This window comes from Cyprinodon tularosa, unplaced genomic scaffold (assembly GCF_016077235.1).
Source record: "Cyprinodon tularosa strain WSP-4 unplaced genomic scaffold, ASM1607723v1 ctg461, whole genome shotgun sequence".
Lineage (NCBI taxonomy): Eukaryota > Metazoa > Chordata > Actinopteri > Cyprinodontiformes > Cyprinodontidae > Cyprinodon > Cyprinodon tularosa.
The window spans coordinates 856,581-875,468 of record NW_024039187.1 but is presented as its reverse complement, the minus strand read 5'-3'; the positions used below and the strand labels follow the sequence as shown (position 1 = coordinate 875,468).

Here is an 18,888-nt window from a genome sequence, read left to right as displayed (position 1 = left end):
AATACCGGTGTTACGTCGAGCTGCGTTTCTCCATCACATACGGTTTCCTCTGCATCTCCACACAGCGCAGGCGGCACGATTCACAGCGCAAGCGACAGGAAACGCGCATGCTCGCTAAAGGCGCGTAACAGCCGCCCTGTGCTCACGCCACAGGAGAACTATGGAGAGCGTGAACGATCAAATGTTAGCTTATATGAAGAAAGGGAGAAATCTGGATACTCTGCCTTTTCAAACTACTGTATTTTTTATTTTAAACATTATTTGATGGCCTTTGTGGCAGGGATGGAGATCCATATTTTATGTCACACACAGAGTATACATCTAGATAGATAGATGGATAGATAGATATTGCAGTATCTATAACAACCCAAACACACAGCATTTCAGAATTAGACATCCCCAGTTATTAATTTCATATACTCACCAGATCTGAACGCCCCGTTAAAAAACTTCACATAGCGTTCCCCCCGATGTCATTTACGTTGAGTTGCAACAAATGCTAAACTCTCTGCAGGTTCTTGTCTTTGTTGTCCGCTCTATTCAGCTGGCTTTGGAAACACACAGCAAGAAGGTGGGGGCTGGGTGGTGAGGGTTACGGGGGCGAGAAACGCAAAAGTAACTAAATAGTTACTTTTACTAGTAACTAGTTACTTTTATTGTGTAGTAACTCAGTTACTTTTTGGGAGAAGTAACTAGTAACTATAACTAATTACTTTTTCAAAGTGCCCAACACTGAAGGGAACGCAGTCAGTGCAGGACATCAAACAATCATGGCAGGAGTGTGAATATTTATTCTACAACATTAAGAACAGGCCAACAGGAAAGGTTTACTCCTCTGAAGACTTTAGCTGAGATGTTACTCAGTCATCTTCTTCTTTATTCCTGGTTAGGAGGAAATAATTGATGCCTTCTGGTCACATTTACTGGATGTTGGATAATAAGAAAGTATTAAAAGAGAGAAAAGCATTAAAGACAAAAAAAAAACATTCCCAGATGTTTTCAGCACTACAGTCTCCCTGTCATCTTCAGTTTAATTAAAACAGGAATTAATTCAAAGATGAGACTGCTGCTTCTCTAAAGGTCTCTGTCTGATCAGCAGCTTTCTGTTTCTAAGCTTCTCCACTATCCCTGCAGCAACGGATCGGCCACCTCCGAGGATTTATTCTGGAAGCTGGACGCTCTGCAGATGTTTGTGATTGATCTCCAGTGGCCAGAGCCAGAGTTCGCCAAACATCTGGAGCAAAGACTCAAACTGATGGCCAGCGACATGATGGACGCCTGCGTCAAACGGTGAGAAATATGAGCAGAGGTGCATCCACATATGATCAACCTGCCAATGAATTAGCCAATATCTGTTTTTATTTCGCCCAGAAGATGGAGAGCAGGGAATGATTGAGATTGTTTGAGATTCAGATCATTGCTTTTAAAGGTCTGCAGGGAATAAAAGGCTGATTGTAGTGAGTGATGCTGTGAAACGGTGCAGAACGAGGTGCAAACAGTGAAATGAATGATGTAAAAACGAGGCAGCAGTCAGGAAAACTCAATAGAAGCAAAAACCAACATCTTATAAAACAAATACCAAGAAAAAAATCTGCAAATTCCCAATTTCAACAGCAAACTGGCTCCATTAAACAAAGTGCTGCATACTTTGGGGGCGTCGACCTTCAGGTTTCGGGGCAGCTTGTTTACTGTACAGTAAATAACCTATAGGTCGCAAACGTTTGGAACATTTTAGAACTTTATTGAAGTTGTTGTTGGGTTTTTTGTTTCGTCATTGTTCTTTTTCTTCTGTCTTTGATTACAGCAGAGTTTCTTCTATCCTATTTGGTTTTAGTGTTTGCATCATTCATATGTTTGCAGGTCGTTTGCACCTGTGTGTTTGGTGTTTATTGTATATTAAAGCATCATTTTTACCTTCTTCAATAAAAGTTATTTTTTCTAACTGTATCTGTATGTTTTTAGATTTTGCAGCCAGAACATAAAATAATTTTTCAGGCTCTGTCAGATACAAAGTGTGAAAACTTTAATATATCATTGAAAGGAGGGAGCAAGAGAAATTGTGTGAGAACAGCTTCTTTCATTGATCAGAGGGATGTGAATCTATTGAATGTTTGCTGAAGCAGATCTATGAAGGAAGGAAACTCAGATAAACTATAGGAAGTCATCTTTAAATGAATTTATTTAGCTCCGACTAACAACCATCATCTCCACCATCAGGGTATTAGACTGTAGAGAAAATAAAATACATATGAATATGATTAGAAGCAAAAAGCTGATGACAGAAGGATCCTTATTCATATCAGTCCACCTCAACATCATCCTAAAACGTTGTTTTTCTTTTTCCTGAAAGGCCTGATTTAAATTCCCCATCATGTCTGATCCCACAGGACAAAATCTGCCTTTGATGCCAGAATTCAGAAGGCGAGTAAATCCACGGATCTGCGGGTGCCGCTGTCAGTCTGCACCATGTTCAACGTGCTGCTGGATGCCAGGAAGCAGAGCTCCAAACTCTGTGAGCTGGACTTCAGTCAGGAGGTAAATTCAGCCACCATGGACGGTTACTTTAAAGGAAAAGTCCGCTCACCGGGGAATAATCAATGGATCATTATTTAGACCTAAAACTAATGCGTTTGAGGTGATTTCATTAATCTGGCGTTTATCAGTTAAAAGAAAAATAATAATAATTTTCTTCACTGAGTCTGGGAGCGGCCATTTTTGCCCAAATACAGTAACCCCTCCCTCCTGCCATCTACGTCACGGAGCGGTAAGCCTAGAGCCATTCTCCCCGCTTTACAAGCAAAATCAATGGGAACTACTAGACACATCTGCAATCAACAATGTCAGTTTGACCGGCGGCGGCGGAGGCCCAATATTTAATGCAGAGGGAACACAAAACTGCTCCAGCAGAACAATCAGCATGTTATACCAAACTTAATTCGGGTTACATGAAGGAAGGAACTTTGAAAAGGGATTATTAAGAAAAAGAAGCAAAATTAATATAACTGTTGCACCGATACCAATACAAGTATCGAGTGGGGCCCCGATCCACATCTAAAATGGTGGTATCAGTGAGTACCAACAAATAGGGCAGCGATACCATTTTGTCACCCATTCCAGGTAGGTAATAAAAAGTTGTACTGGATTCACTTTGTATCAGTCTTTTTCCTGCTTCACAAAGATAGACAGCAGCTTGACAAAGCCATGATGGCTATTATTTTACATAAAAGTAGTATGCAGTTCTTCATATAAACACACATCAATTTAAAACAGATGGTATCGGCTGATACTGCACAGCCAGGTTTCGGTATCGGGGGCCAAAAAATGGCATCGGTGCAACTCTACTTAATAAACATACGTATACGTACTATACACTCAAAGTAATATTTACATACCTAAAAATCAATACAATTAAACAAATCTAAAGTCAACCACAAAAACCCCATCAAATTTAACAAAACTCAGGATGGCCAGTCCTTCTGCTTCACAAGAATGCATGAAAAATGTCCAAACAAAACTACAATATACAAGTATAACCTCCCAACTCTTTGTTCCAACTTAATACTACTCAACACAAAATCAATAATCATATTTCATGAGGGTAATGTGACTCGTGGTCCCCATTACAAACAACAATTATTGAAGATTTCCAGAGGACTTCACCATTGAAATTCACCAGAGCTATAGTTGAACTGACAATGCCCACATGCATGGCAGCTGGATGCTGGAATACATCGGGTAAAAGAGAGAAAAAAAAGTTATTTAATCTTTCTGATTCCTGATCCTCCACGGACGGGTTGGTCGTTGGATCGCCAACTTGAAGAGGGAGGATTTGCAATCGAACTTCTGGCCAGAGAAAAAACACGTAATATGTAGCCAACATTTGGAAGAAGAATGTTTTCAAGATGACTTGGATAATAGCGCGTTGTGACAAACACCAGATACAGCACTGGGACTTGATCAGCAGCCGATACCGCACCGTGACGTTACAAACCAGTAGGTGGCAGTAGAGTTCTTTGACAAACATGGATGCCTCCAGTAAAGCACATTCACATGAAAATTACTCTTAATTAAAAACACTGATCATTTATTGAACAGGATGGAATAATTTTATATTTAAAGTACTTTCAGAAGTTTGAATTCTGAATATGAGCGACTTTTCCTTTAAACGCTTCTAGAACCGTGATGCTGCCTTCATTTTATTTTCAGCCACTATCGGTATAACCACAGAGGGCGATGTTAGCCTCTTTCTGTTTGCTTCAAATGTTCAACATGAGCAGAGAGTGAAATGCTGATGCTTTGGCCTCGGCGGTGCTGAAAGCCGAACCCTCCGCTGCCGCTGTTCTCTTCACCATCACCTCTTCGCCTGCTGCTCTGCTTTGCTGCCTGCAATCATTTATTCCTCTGGTTGAAAAGCTTGATTCATCTTTTGAAGGTCATGTTTAGCACTTTGGAGGAATAAGACGATGTAGGGAGGTAAAACCAACCATGTTGGATTAATAGATGATGTTCTAGTGCTGAGAAATTGACTCTGGCTGAATCCAGATGTTGTCAGTGTTGGAAAGGACTGAAAATGCTCCTAGAAGGGAGTGATAAAGCATGGTGGTGGCTGAGGTATTATCTTTAAATGTTCTTTTTCCATTTCCCTGGTTTATTTCAAATAGAAACATGAAAAATTATTCCTATTGGCTGAAGTCAGAATTTGAGCTGAATAGATGCATAAATGAAAGCAACAGCTGCTGTGGTTCTGAAGAATGTCTCACATTCTGCTCACCTCTGAAACTCCAGACTCTGTTCTATAACTTCATCACCTCCTCTTCTTCATCATCATCAGATCGTCTTATGATGTTTTTAAAGGAAAAAATCTTTAAAATAGCCTTTGATGATCTGACTGACGCCTCAGCAGTTCATCCATTTTTCCTGAATTTATTTTGGGTCAGAAGTTCCCACGCTGTTCTGCGATATGACGTGGCATCCATCTTGAATGGGTCCAAACTAGCAAACAATCAAAGTGTTAAAGATGGATTTCATGGATACTCGGAGGCGACCGGGATCCAGCTTACCTCAGACACCAATGGAAACGCCTCATAAGGTGGAAAACAAACACCTTTTTAGGTACGAGCGCAACCAGAAGAGAGCTGCAGTTATGTGTTTTGGTCACAGGTGGCAGCATCACCAGAAAACAGAGCAGGAGAAGAAGTTGGTTTTATTACCGGAGATTCTGGTTTCTGGGTTGTTGTTCAAACTGATTCAGTTCAGTTCAGCCAGCTTCACCCGGTTGCTAAAGGCATTAGTTAGTTCTCTATGGAGGGCAGCGTCATGCACAGAAAGTTTCTTCAGCCTTTCAGTCAGTGGCCTGCTTCCTTCACTGCCTTCCTGTCCTGTTGCTGTTTGAATGCATCAGACTGATGTGTTTCCCTTTTAAGCATTCGGTTCCAGGTGGGAAAAGTTCTAAATCAGTCCAGTTCTAAACTGAACTGATTCGTGTTTATGATTCTCTAGAAATTCTAAGGTAATTCCGGATCCTTTCAGAAAACCATCAGAGAAGACTTCAGGGTGGTCAAGTGGTGACAGATGTGAAACTGGGGATGGTTTTCCTCGGCGTCTCCAGGTGTGAAACTCGTAAAGGTTTTCCTCGGCGTCTCCAGGTGTGAAACTCGTGAAGGTTTTCCTCGGCGTCTCCAGGTGTGAAACTCGTAAAGGTTTTCCTCGGCGTCTCCAGGTGTGAAACTCGTGAAGGTTTTCCTCGGCGTCTCCAGGTGTGAAACTCGGGACAGTTTTCCTCGGCGTCTCCAGGTGTGAAACTCTGGACGGTTTTCCTCGGCGTCTCCAGGTGTGAAACTCGGGACGGTTTTCCTCGGCGTCTCCAGGTGTGAAACTCGGGACGGTTTTCCTCGGCGTCTCCAGGTGTGAAACTCGGGATGGTTTTCCTCGGCGTCTCCAGGTGTGAAACTCGTGAAGGTTTTCCTCGGCGTCTCCAGGTGTGAAACTCGGGAGGGTTTTCCTCGGTGTCTCCAGGTGTAAAACTCGGGAGGGTTTTCCTTGGTGTCTCCAGGTGTGAAACTCAGGACAGTTTTCCTCGGCGTCTCCAGGTGTGAAACTCGGGACGGTTTTCCTCGGCGTCTCCAGGTGTGAAACTCTGGATGGTTTTCCTCGGCGTCTCCAGGTGTGAAACTCGGGACGGTTTTCCTCGGCGTCTCCAGATGTGAAACTCGGAATGGTTTTCCTCGGCGTCTCCAGGTGTGAACCTCGGAACGGTTTTCCTCTGCGTCTCCAGGTGTGAAACTCGGAACGGTTTTCCTCGGCGTCTCCAGGTGTGAAACTCGTGAAGGTTTTCCTCGGCGTCTCCAGGTGTGAAACTCGTGAAGGTTTTCCTCGGCGTCTCCAGGTGTGAAACTCGGGAGGGTTTTCCACGGTGTCTCCAGGTGTGAAACTCGGGACGGTTTTCCTCGGCGTCTCCAGGTGTGAAACTCGGGACGGTTTTCCTCGGCGTCTCCAGGTGTGAAACTCGGGACGGTTTTCCTCGGCGTCTCCAGGTGTGAAACTCGTGAAGGTTTTCCTCGGCGTCTCCAGGTGTGAAACTCGGAACGGTTTTCCTCGGCGTCTCCAGGTGTGAAACTCGTGAAGGTTTTCCTCGGCGTCTCCAGGTGTGAAACTCGTGAAGGTTTTTCCTCGGCGTTCCAGTGTGTGAAACTCGGGAGGGTTTTCCACGGTGTCTCAGGTGTGAAACTCGCGAGCCGGTTTTCCTCGTGTCTCAGGTGCAAAAATGGAGGTGTTTTAATCTTCGTAACGTCATACCCAGGTATTTTAAACCAGAACAGTTTTACAATCTAAGAGTCAACCAAATCAATTAACAAACTCGGATGGCCAGTCCTTCTCCTCCAGAAGCATGAAAAATGTCCAAACAAACTAAATAACAATATACCTCCATCTTGTTCACTTATACTACTCAACCAAAATCAATTAACAATTTCATGAGGGTATGTGACTCGGGTCCCAGATTACAAACAACAATATTGAAGATTTCTCAGAGGACTTCACCAGTGTGAAATTCCCAGGTAAGTTGAACTGACAATGCGCCATGCTGCAGTGGATGTGAATACATCGGTAAAAGAGAAAAAATTATTATCCTTCTGTTCTGATCCTCCACGAGGTTGGTGTTGGATCGCCAACTTGGAGAGAGGATTTGCAATCGAACTCTGGCCAGAGAAAAAACACGTATATGTACAACTTGGAAGAAGAATGTTTCTCAAGGACTTGGATATAGCGCGTTTGACAAACACCAGTACAGCAGGGATTGTCAGCGGCCTGATACCGCACGTGAGTTACAAACTCGTAGGTTGGCAGTTAGAGTTCTTTGAAAACTGGATGCCTCCAGTAAAGCTGATTCACATGTGAAATTCGACGTTTTAAAACCTCGATTCCATGTTATTGAACAGGATGGAATAATTTTTATTAACAGGTACTTTCAGAGTTTGAATTCTGAATATGAGGACTTTTCCTAACGCTTCTCAGACCGTTGATGCTAGCTCATTTAAGTTTTCACCCTATCGGTCTACCACAGAGGGCGATGTTAACCTCTATTTTTTGCTCAAAGTTCCACTGAGCGTGAGTGAAATGCTGATGCTTTGGCCTCGGCGGTGCTGAAAGCCGAACCCTCCGCTGCCGCTGTTCTCTTGTGAAACTCGGGATGGTTTTCCTCGGCGTCTCCAGGTGTGAAACTCGGGACGGTTTTCCTCGGCGTCTCCAGGTGTGAAACTCGGGACGGTTTTCCTTGGCGTCTCAAGGTGTGAAACTCGGGACGGTTTTCCTCTGCGTCTCCAGGTGTGAAACTCGGGATGGTTTTTCTCGGCGTCTCCAGGTGTGAAACTCGGGACGGTTTTCCTCTGCGTCTCCAGGTGTGAAACTCGGGACGGTTTTATGCTCTTCTTTTCCAGCTAACCTGAATCCCTCCCGACCTTGACGTTTAGAGATCAACAGTTAAATCCTTCCAAACTATAAACCTAACCCCCTTCCCACTGTTTGCTATTTTTGTTGAATAAATTTGTGGACTAATAGGGTTGAAGGATGTATGCGGATAAAAACCTTTAGCTTTCTAAATAATATTTTTTCCTTGAATCAAAATGATCGGACAAAAAGAATAGAGAATTTTGTAGCTCGTTTAAGAAGGCAACACTGAACAGACTCCTGAGAGAAAAAGGAAAATATTCACATTTACAGAGCAAATGTTTGTCAACAGGAACATATGTCTCTGTTTCCCAACATAACAAAACCTTCGCTTGACATCTCGTAGCAATAAATGAATCATTTTTAGGATGAAATTTATTCAGCTTTGAAACGTCCAGCAATAAATAACCTTGGATATTATCAGACCAAAAAACGAGTCTTTCTGAGGAGCTTTCAAAAGAATAAAAGCCTTTCTGCGGCTCTTTCAGCAGGTTTTCCATGTTTGCCTGATAAAGACATCAGTGGGGGAGGCATCAGGACTCTAAATAACAAACCACCAATGGATCCTACTGCCCATAAACCGCAGCGCCTCAAAATAGCTGTCTCCTGTTCAGAGCAGTGGGTATAGAAGTAAATTACTTCTAAGATGAAATATTTGTGTCAAGGTGAAATATGTAATGGAAAAATGATGAAAAGGTTAAAAACTACAAGATAAAATGGAGACAAAATGTCTTTGATCTGACAATGACCTCCATGAAAACAGAGCTGAGGTTTTTCTGCCGGCAGATTGAGCTCAGAAATGACCAAAGCCTCATCCGCCCAATTAAACCGACTAAAAACAACTTTACAGGTTGTTTTTTTTTTTTTTTCATGGTTTAGTATAGACAGAAAATGCTCTGTGTTGCTGGTCGTTTGTGTTTTTCCGAGCTAACGGAGCTCCAGAAATATTCTCCATCCCAAACCAGCAGCCTGTGCCCAGCCTGAAGGAGGCTGGACCAGTAAGTAGATCAGTGAGCGGGTGATGAGCCTGGATCAGTGAGCGGATGCAGTGCGGAGGCCTGACCAGTTAGTGGATGCAGAGGCCTGTGCAGTGAGCAGGTGCGGAGGCTGGGCGGTGAGCGGGTGCAGAGGCAAGTCCAGTGACCGGGTGGGGAGGCCGGACTGGTGAACGGGTGCGGAGGCTGGTCCAGTGACCGTGTGCGGAGGCCGGACCGGTGAGCAGGTGCGGAGGCCGGACCAGTGAGCGGGTGGGGAGGCGGGAACAGTGAGCGTGTTCGAAGGCCGGACCGGTGAGCGGGTGAGAAGGCAGGACCGGTGAGCGGGTGCGAAGGCCGGATCATGAACGGGTGCGGAGGATGGACCAGTGACCAGGTGCGGAGGCCGGTCCAGTGACTGGGTGCGGAGGCGGGTCCAGTGACTGGGTGCGGGGTCGGGTCCAGTGACCGGGTGCGGAGGCCGGTCCATTGACCGGGTGTAGAGGCCGATCCAGTGACCGTGTGCGGAAGCCGGAACGGTGAACGGTTGAGGAGGCCGGTCCAGTGAGCGGGTGCGGAGGCCGGACCATGAACGGGTGCGGCGGATTGACCAGTGACCAGGTGCGGAGGCCGGCCCATTGACCGGGTGCGTAGGCCGGCCCAGTGACCGTGTGCCGAGGCCGGACCGGTGAGCGGTTGCGGAGGCCGGTCCAGTGAGCGGGTGCGGAGATCCGGACCATGAACGGCTGCGGCGGATTGACCAGTGACCGGGTGCGGAGGCCGGTCCAGTGACCGGGTGCGGAGGCGGGTCCAGTGACCGGGTGCGGGTCCAGTGACCGGGTGCGGAGGCTGGTCCATTGACCGGGTGTAGAGGCCGATCCAGTGACCGTGTGCGGAAGCTGGAACGGTGAACGGTTGAGGAGGCCGGTCCAGTGAGCGGGTGCGGAGGCCGGACCATGAACGGGTGCGGCGGATTGACCAGTGACCAGGTGCGGAGGCCGGCCCATTGACCGGGTGGGTAGGGCGGCCCAGTGACCGTGTGCCGAGGCCGGACCGGTGAGCAGGTGCGAAGGCCAGACCAGTGAGCGGGTGCGGAGGCCGGTCCAGTGAGTGGGTGCGAAGGCCGGACCATTGACCATGTGCCGAGGCCAGACCGGTGAGCGGGTGGGGAGGCCGGATCATGAACGGGTGCGGAGGATGGACCAGGGACCGGGTGCGGAGGCCGGTCCAGTGACCGGGTGCGGAGGCCGGTCCAGTGACCGGGTGCGGAGGACGGTCCAGTGACCGTGTGCGGAGGCCGGATCATGAACGGGTGCGGAGGATGGACCAGTGACCGGGTGCGGAGGCCGGTCCAGGTATCGGGTGCGGAGGCCGGTCCAGTGACCGTGTGCGGAAGCCGGAACGGTGAGCGGGTGCGAAGGCCGGACCGGTGAGCGGGTGCGAAGGCCGGACCGGTGAGCGGTTGCGGAGGCCGGTCCAGTGAGCGGGTGCGGAGGCCGGACCATGAACGGCTGCGGCGGATTGACCAGTGACCAGGTGCGGAGGCCAGCCCATTAACCGGGTGCGGAGGCCGGCCCATTGACCGTGTGCCGAGGCCGGACCGGTGAGCAGGTGGGAAGGCCAGACCAGTGAGCGGGTGCGGAGGCCGGTCCAGTGAGTGGGTGCGGAGGCCGGACCATGAACGGCTGAGGCGGATTGACCAGTGACCAGGTTACGGAGGCCGGCCCATTGACCGGGTGCGGAGGCCGGTCCGGTGAGCGGGTGCAGAGGCCGGACCGGTGAGCTTGTGCTGAGGCCGGACCAGTGAGGAAGTGCAGAGGCCGGTCCAGGTATCGGGTGCGGAGGCCGGTCCAGTGAGAGGGTGCGGAGGCCGGTCCAGTGAGAGGGTGCGGAGGCCGGTCCAGGTATCGGGTGCGGAGGCCAGTCCGGTGAGCGGGTGCAGAGGCCGGACCGGTGAGCTTGTGCTGAGGCCGGACCAGTGAGGAAGTGCAGAGGCCGGTCCAGGTATCGGGTGCGGAGGCCGGTCCAGTGAGAGGGTGCGGAGGCCGGTCCAGGTATCGGGTGCGGAGGCCAGTCCGGTGAGCGGGTGCGGAGGCCGGTCCGGTGAGCGGGTGCGGAGGCCGGTCCGGTGAGCGGGTGCGGAGGCCGGTCCGGTGAGCGGGTGCGGAGGCCGGTCCGGTGAGCGGGTGCGGAGGCGATGTGGATTTTTCTTCTTCTTCTGATAGAAAATAAGTCTTTGCCAAATCAAGAAGTTTTTTTTCTCTCTGATGTGAAAATAAAACAGATTTATAAACTAGTTCTTATCTGTCGTTCGATGGCTGACTGCTGTCCTCTTCTCTTCCATGTTCTCCGCTGCCTCCCATCAATCCCAGAGTGACATACAATGGGTAAGTAGCTCCACCCTCTCATAGCCTGTCCTGCCCTGTCCATGGATCCCCCAAATTTTGTGTCCTCAGACGTCTGTCGTCATCTCCTGGATTTCTCCTCTCTTTGTTTTATTTCCATCCTGGAGGAAACATTAAATGATCATTAGTTGTTTTTTTTTTTCATGAAGACTATCAAAGCTTATTAGAGAAATTGAGGAAATGTGGGGCCCTAGGCAAAGACAGTCAGGGGGCCCTCTGAATGGAGAAAATACCATATAAAACAGACCCATTATTCAGATAGAGAAATGTTAATAGAATAGACATCCATTATCTGTTCTAGGTTGTGTCCCTCTCTTCTTGTCCCTTTTCTTCTTGTTTTCCTCTCTATGTTTTGTACTCAGCTGACTTTTCATGCTGTCTCTAAAGGAATGAAATATTTTTTCCAAGCACTAAGCTCACTTAGCTGATTGCTCCTTCCTGTGTTTCCAAAAAGGCCAAAGTAAATAACCCAGTCCTTCTTTTCACTGTAGACAAGCCATGATCTGCTTATCTGTTCTCCATTTTTCATTTGGATGAAATAATAGCTGCATGAATCATGACAGCAGACAAGATAGAGGAGAGCAGGAGGCGGGGTTACCAATCTACTTGCTCTGGAGAGCAGAGTTCGCTGCTTTTAGATGTCTCCAAAGTCTCCAGTAGCAGAAAAAAGTCTCTAGATTTGGCGCTAGGAGCTTTTTAGAAATCAAAGTGCTAGAGGGGTCTGAAAAGTGGCTAAATATAGCGACTAAAGCGCTAAGTTGGCAACACTGCTCTTTGCATCGTTTGTTTTCAAATGGTTTGCTGCTGTCTGTTTGGACCTTTCTGAACATGTGCAGCAAATGGACTGATCCAATATGGTGGACACTGAAGGGGGGGAGAATTAATATTATTAGGCATTTTAGCCAAAGGATTTTTATCAAAAACATTAATAATGTGCACAAATAAGGAATAGTTGTATTAACCATACATGTAAACAGAGTTTTATGAGTCCTCTAGGAACTTGGGGGCCCTAGGCAACTGCCTGGTATTGCCTAATGGTAAATGCCCCCCTGCTTAACAAAACCAATTGGTCCAGTCTTAGTTATAACTTCATCTAGTAAAGATAAGGAACAAACCTTTGATAGAAACAGTTTTTTGCTCCATCAGATGCCTTAAGCTCTGACCGTCTATCTCAGGCCTCTTAAGGTGAGAGCCGCTGTATCCCTCAAAGTGATGGAGCCCCCTCCATGACGTCTCCACTCCTGGAGGTTTGGATGCTTTAATCCAATCAGCAGCTGTGTTCAGCCTTCAGGGCGAACAGAAACAAAAACCAACGAAATGTTTTTCATGAAGCTGAGTTTCCATTTTTGTACGCAGAGCAAAGATCAACAGGCTGCTAATTAAGACGGATCCTGGAAAAATGGGAACCTGAATGAAACCTGTGGATGAAGGAAAGCTACATTCTGCTGTGATCTCCTCAGATCTGCAGTTTAGCATCGATTTATCTGCTTTGAGGATTGAAATATTTCATTTGGGGCCCCTTTGAGGGCCAGTGAAAGGGAGACCCGCTCCATTGTTCCTGCTGCCATTCAGCGCTCTGCCTTTTCTCCTCTTCTAAGGAGCTGTGGTGCTCATGGTTCCAGGCATGAAGTTGCGTGGGATTAATTGAATGTGAGCCTTTGGTTGCGCTGCTCTAAATGTTTCCTCCAGGTTCCTCCTCTGTGGACGTAGCAGCTAATGTTGACTCAGCTCCTAAAGTGTTTCCTGTTTCTTCTCCATCATGTCTCCACCGCTAACGACCCGCAGCATCACTACCATTCCAGGATCGATGTTCTGATCGACGACACCTTCAAGGAAATGATCTCCTCCCTGGTATCTAAGGTAGCGTCATCCTCTACTCTTCTTTTACATAAATAAAAATATTTATCTTTTCGTTTTTTTATTTGGAGTTTGTTGTTATTATTAGTTGATGTGTTTTAAAGGAAGATTGAATTGCTGTGATCCATCCGCTTTTCTTTGAACTGTTTTTTATTAAAACTTCAGAAGAATAAAAGTAAACTTGTTATGACTTGTGATAACTCGTGATAACTCTTGATAACTTGTGATAACTAGTGATAACTCGTGATAACTTGTGATCACTTGTGATAACTCGTGATAACTCGTGATAACTCGTGATAACTTGTGATAACTCGTGATAACTAGTGATAACTAATGATCACTTGTGATAACTCGTGATAACTTGTGATAACTTGTGATCACTTGTGATAACTCGTGATAACTCATGATAACTTGTGATAACTCGTGATCACTTGTGATAACTCGTGATAACTTGTGATAACTAGTGATAACTAATGATCACTTGTGATAACTCATGATAACTAGTGATAACTTGTGATCACTAGTGATAACTCATGATAACTAGTGATCACTTGTGATAACTCGTGATAACTAGTGATAACTCGTGATAACTTGTGATCAGTAGTTATAACTCGTGATAACTTGTGATCACTTGTGATAACTCGTGATAACTTGTGATAACTCGTGATAACTAGTGATAACTTGTGATAACTTGTGATAACTAGTGATAACTAATGATCACTTGTGATAACTAGTGATAACTAATGATCACTCGTGATAACTCGTGATAACTAGTGATAACTCGTAATAACTTGTGATCACTAGTGATAACTGGTGATAACTAGTGATAACTTGTGAAAACTAGTGATAACTCGTGATAACTCGTGATAACTAATGATCACTTGTGATAACTCTTGATAACTTGTGATAACTCGTGATAACTAGTGATAACTAGTGATAACTTGTGATGACTTGTGATAACTAGTGATAACTTGTGATAACTTGTGATAACTTGTGTAATCTGTGGTTCCTTGGCGTCCGTCTGCAGTTCATGGCGGTGTTAGACGGCGTCCTCTCCAAGCTCTCCAGGTACGATGAAGGGACCTTCTTCTCCTCCATCCTCTCCCTCACAGTAAGTAGCACAGTCTCCTCCTCCTCTTCCTCCTCTTCCTCCTCCTGCTCTCCCTCCTTTCACCTCTTCCTCCTCCTCCTTTCTCCTCCTTCCTCCTCCCTCTTAAAGGTGAGACATGTGGCGCTCACTGAGACTTGGCAGTTTTCCTCGTCTGTCTGACGTCCATGTCTTTCTCTGCGTTTTCGGAGTGTTCAGTGGGAATGCCGCGCTGCTTTCCTTTTCATGGCAGCGCTTCCTGGACGTCTTCATTTGACTCCATAATTTTCCTTCTTGTTATAAAGCGTAGAGCTGTTTTCTTCTGGACTTTCTCAGCTGCAGAGCTTTATGGATTTTCAGCTCATTCTGGTTTGTTTGATGCTGGTTAATTCCTGGCAGATCCCTGAAGGTGTTTCCACGAACCATTATGGTCCCATGAGGCTTTGCAGCGTTTAACTTAGCAGAAGGTCCTGGTAGGTAGGGAGGAAGTACTGTTTTGGTCCTCAGACCTCACACAGGCCCAATGTCTTCCCAGTTAAGTTTTCTGGGATCATTGGTTATCTGTTATCAGAGGAAACGTTGGTCCTTCCGCCTGATCTGCAAGCGTCAATCTGAGCCGTTTAAATAGAGCTTGGTCTCCATGTTCCACTAGAGTCTGATGTCACAGATCATCTGTGCAGGAAAATGTTTCAATCAGTGAAGTGTTCAGGACAGCAGTCAGGTTCAGGTGACGATCTGAAATGTGCTGCTTAGAACACAGACCTTCCAGCTTAGAGTCCACTGTAACCCTCAGCCTCTGCACCCACTCATGGGGCCAATCTAGGGGCCACTGCTCTACGCTGTAATCTGAGGCTGAAGTTTGAGTAGCAGCTGCACCTTCTAAAGACTTTAGCAAGTTCAACCAGACATCCAGTTTCCTCCAGATGACAGAAATTATTCCTCCTACCATAGAGGTAGGATGATAGAGGGACTGAATCCTGTGGAAAATGGCTGCCGTCTGTTTCTGTTCCAAAAGTATTAAAGATTGAAAATGAATGTGGGAAAGCAGAGCAAGGAGAGGTTAAAGAAAAGCTGAGGAGCAGCAGAACAACCTGCACTGACTTTCCTAATCCGCCCCCCCCCGTAATGGTCTCTGGTTCCCATCCAGACTTCCTTCCCAACTGTCTCCTCCCATTAAATTACAGTGTAACTCCTACCTCAGCCTGTTGGTCTTTTGTGTGGAGGAAACTTGAAGCAGGTAAGCTTCTCTGGGAACAAAGGCCAAGAGGTGACGCCCCTGGGACCCCAGCACCTCCTCCTTTGTCCCCTCAAGAACAAGCTGTCTGGATTTGACACTTCCAGTAACCCTGAGGGTGGATTATGATTTTAAGATGAGTTTATTCTAATATCAGAGTCTCTGCTCTAGACTACCATGCTCATCGATAGGAGTTCCTAACCTCGTTAGTAAATGGATGCTGTTCTAGAAAGCCAGCTCTAGGTCCAGCAGCCAGGGATGGGTTTTCCATCTGAGCCTGGGGTGAATCCACATCAGGACAGGCTGTCTGGATTCAATTCTATTTAATTCAGTTCATTTCCATAGAGCCAGTTCCCAAAACACAGAGCATGTAGCGACAGTGGAAACGGGATGAAATCTCAAGCCATGTGAGAAAAGTAGCTCGTTAGGTGGCTCTGTTTAGGAAAGAAACAGTTAAGGGGATGAGCTCCAAGCCGGTTTAGTGTCAGAGGAGGAAGTGACCACATCCAGCCAGTCAAAGTCAGAGAAACAGGACTACACTGAAAAACAGGCCACGCTCCAACATCTAGAAACAAAGGTGTTGATGGCAGCAGCACAGCTGATATTTCTCTCCAGGATTGAGTCACAGCCAAACAGGAACAGACCAGATGAAGCTACTATGAGAAAAAGCAGAGAGAGCAGAACGTTAGAGATTGAACTAATAGATTCTGCAGAGTGGGAGAATAGAGATAGAATGAAGCAGAATGATGAAAAAGGGGTCCCTATGTCATCCAGTAGTCTAAGCCTATAGCAGCATAACTATAGAGATAGCTCAGGATAACCTGAGCCACTCTAACTATAAGCTTTATCAAAAAGGAAAGTTTTAAGCCAAAGAGCAGATGGATGATCTAGAAAAGGATGAAGAGAACATTGTCTGCTCAGATGGAACCAATATGGGCTTTTTGGAACAAACTCAACTGCTGAGTTACTGTGTTTGGAGGAGGAAGAATGCTGAGTTCCCAATCCCAAGAACACCAAACCTACTGCCAAGCATGGGGGTGGAAGCATCATGCTTTGGGGCTGCTTTTCTGAAAAGGGGACAGAACGACTGATCCATGTTAAGGGAAGAAAGAGGTAGGTCTCATATGGTGAGATATGAGACCACCTTCCATCATTGAGAGGGTGGCTTGGTCTTCCAGATCCCAAACGCCCCAGGAGGGTCTCTGTGAAAATGCTTAGAAGATCCTGCAGAGGCCTGGCCAGACTCTAGACTTTAAATGTGTGCAGGAAGTAGAAGCTCCGTGTTGCCGGGCAACAGCCCCAAACCATCACTGCAGGAGATCTGATGGATCTAATAAATAGCAGCTTGATGCTGCCATTAGGTTCTGTTACAAAGAATGAGGCTGAACTTTTTTAGTTACCAAATTTATTCCATAATTTACAAAAATATTCTTCGAGAAAAAACAAAATTTTGATTTTCTGGTTATTTACCTCTGAGGAAACCAGCAGAGCTTTCTCCTCTTTCTGAGGAGGAGAACTTGATGCTCCATGAATCCTTTCTATAGTTAGTAGGTCTTAACGGCCTTTAACTGCAGACAGAGTTTCGGTGGCCGTCCCTGCAGAGGAAGGAGATCCCGCCTCCTTTTTGAGCTTTAATGGAGCTCATCCAGATCATCCTTCTTCAGGCCTCGTTCTCCTGGTCTATGAATGACTCCTCAGTTTTCGGTGGCAGCTTTTGGTGGTAGAGCCTCGCTGTTTTAATCCACAGAGCTGCCTACCTGCAGTGGCCTGTACACATGAACACAACATCCACCTGGCAGAGATGAGCTGAGCAGAGGAGGTAACTGTGCATGTGCTGCTATGCAATTACCAGATATTTTCACCGCTGCAAACTAGTCATTATCAGAAGGGCTCTTCCTCCTCTTGCCACTTCACGGCTTTATCCCTGCCCTTCTTTATTGAACAGGAATGTTTGCTCCTTTGTATGTCAGATGTTGCCTGGGTATACTTTATCCCCACACTGAGGGGATTACTGCTGTTCAGCCTCACTTTGGGATCACAGGACAAAACAAGCTGCGGAGCAGGGCGGGGCTGAGAGGTCCACTTCCTGCTGCAGACATATCATCTTTATTTCATTCATATTTCAAACAGTTTCCAGTTTCTTTCATTGATTTTCATAATCTGAGCTCCACCATTGGGTTTGTTTGCATGGTGAGACCTGAGCATCCAGGCCTGAACTCCCAGAAAAAAGTCACAAACTGTCTGAACTCAGTTAGTTTCAGTGAAGCTGACTCCAGTATTTGGGATTACCATCTGTTTCTCAGTGTACTGATACATGAATACTCATCAGGAGATTTTGAAGGTACACAGAGGAGCGAACCTGCAGGAGGAGCAGTTTCAATGTGAACACAAGTTCTCCAGGACCAAAGGGAAACCAAGTTGGACAACAGCCACAGGCTGGAGAAACTATTGCAAAGATGAGCGGGTGGTAACCCAGCAACCACGATACTCTGATGGCGTAAAACAATGAAATCTGAGCCGGTTCTACAACCTGTGGGAAAAACCAGCAACGAGCCGCGGCCTACCTGACATCTGCCTGGTTTCCCTTCCTCCTGCTGTTCAAATTGTTCATTTTACTGAACTGAAAAGAAGCTCTTTGGGGCGAGCAGGTGGCACAGTGGTTAGCGTGCACAACCCATGTACGGAGGCCTTAGTCCTTGACGCAGGCGACCCGGGTTCGAATCCAGCCTGTGGTCCTTTCCCTTATGTCTCTCCCTCTCTCTCATATCCCCTTTCCTCTCAGCCTACTGTTGAAAAAACGAGCCACTACTGCCGTAAAAACTCAAAAAAGAAAAGAAGCTCTTTGCTAAAATGTTTTTATTTCTGTAGATAAAGCTTCTAGTTAGAGTGGCTCAGGTTATCCTGAGCTATCTCTATAGTTATGCTGCTATAGGCTTAGACTGCTGGAGGACATAGGGACCCCTATTTCATCATTCTCATAGTAGCTTCATCTGGTCTGTTCCTGTTTGGCTGTGACTCCATCCTGGAGAGAAATATCAGCTGTGCTGCTGCCATCAACACCTTTGTTTCAAGATGTTGGAGCTTGGCCTGTTTTTCAGTGTAGTCCTGTTTCTCTGACTGGGACTAACTGGATGTGCTCTCTTCATCCTCTGACATGGGAGCTGGCTCGGAGCTCGTCTGCCTGGCTGTGTGTTTCCTGGACGGGGCCGCCTGTGGAGCTGGTTGACAGTTGCCTTTTGTATCTATGCTTGTTTTTCTATGTCTGCTTCTGTCTCCTTGAACCCCAGTGGGCCTCAGCAGATGGCCGCTAACACTGAGCCTGGTTCTGCTGGAGGTTTCTTCCTGTTCAAAGGGAGTTTTTCCTCTCCACTGTCACTACAAGCATGC

General features: G+C 46.6%; 1 protein-coding gene across 5 annotated transcripts in view; it reads left to right on the top strand.

Annotated features, from left to right (window-relative positions):
* Positions 1–18,888, top strand: part of cadps2 (Ca++-dependent secretion activator 2) — a 165,606-nt gene that overhangs the window by 133,457 nt on the left and 13,261 nt on the right. For 3 of the 5 annotated variants that reach the window (XM_038301130.1, XM_038301128.1, XM_038301131.1), the window contains 5 exons: positions 1,135–1,290; positions 2,388–2,535; positions 11,291–11,305; positions 13,109–13,183; positions 14,208–14,291. In XM_038301130.1, coding sequence (XP_038157058.1) covers positions 1,135–1,290; positions 2,388–2,535; positions 11,291–11,305; positions 13,109–13,183; positions 14,208–14,291 — 478 coding nt within the window. The remainder of the gene's footprint in view (positions 1–1,134; positions 1,291–2,387; positions 2,536–11,290; positions 11,306–13,108; positions 13,184–14,207; positions 14,292–18,888) is intronic. The other 2 variants (XM_038301129.1, XM_038301132.1) reach the window with 1 other exon arrangement.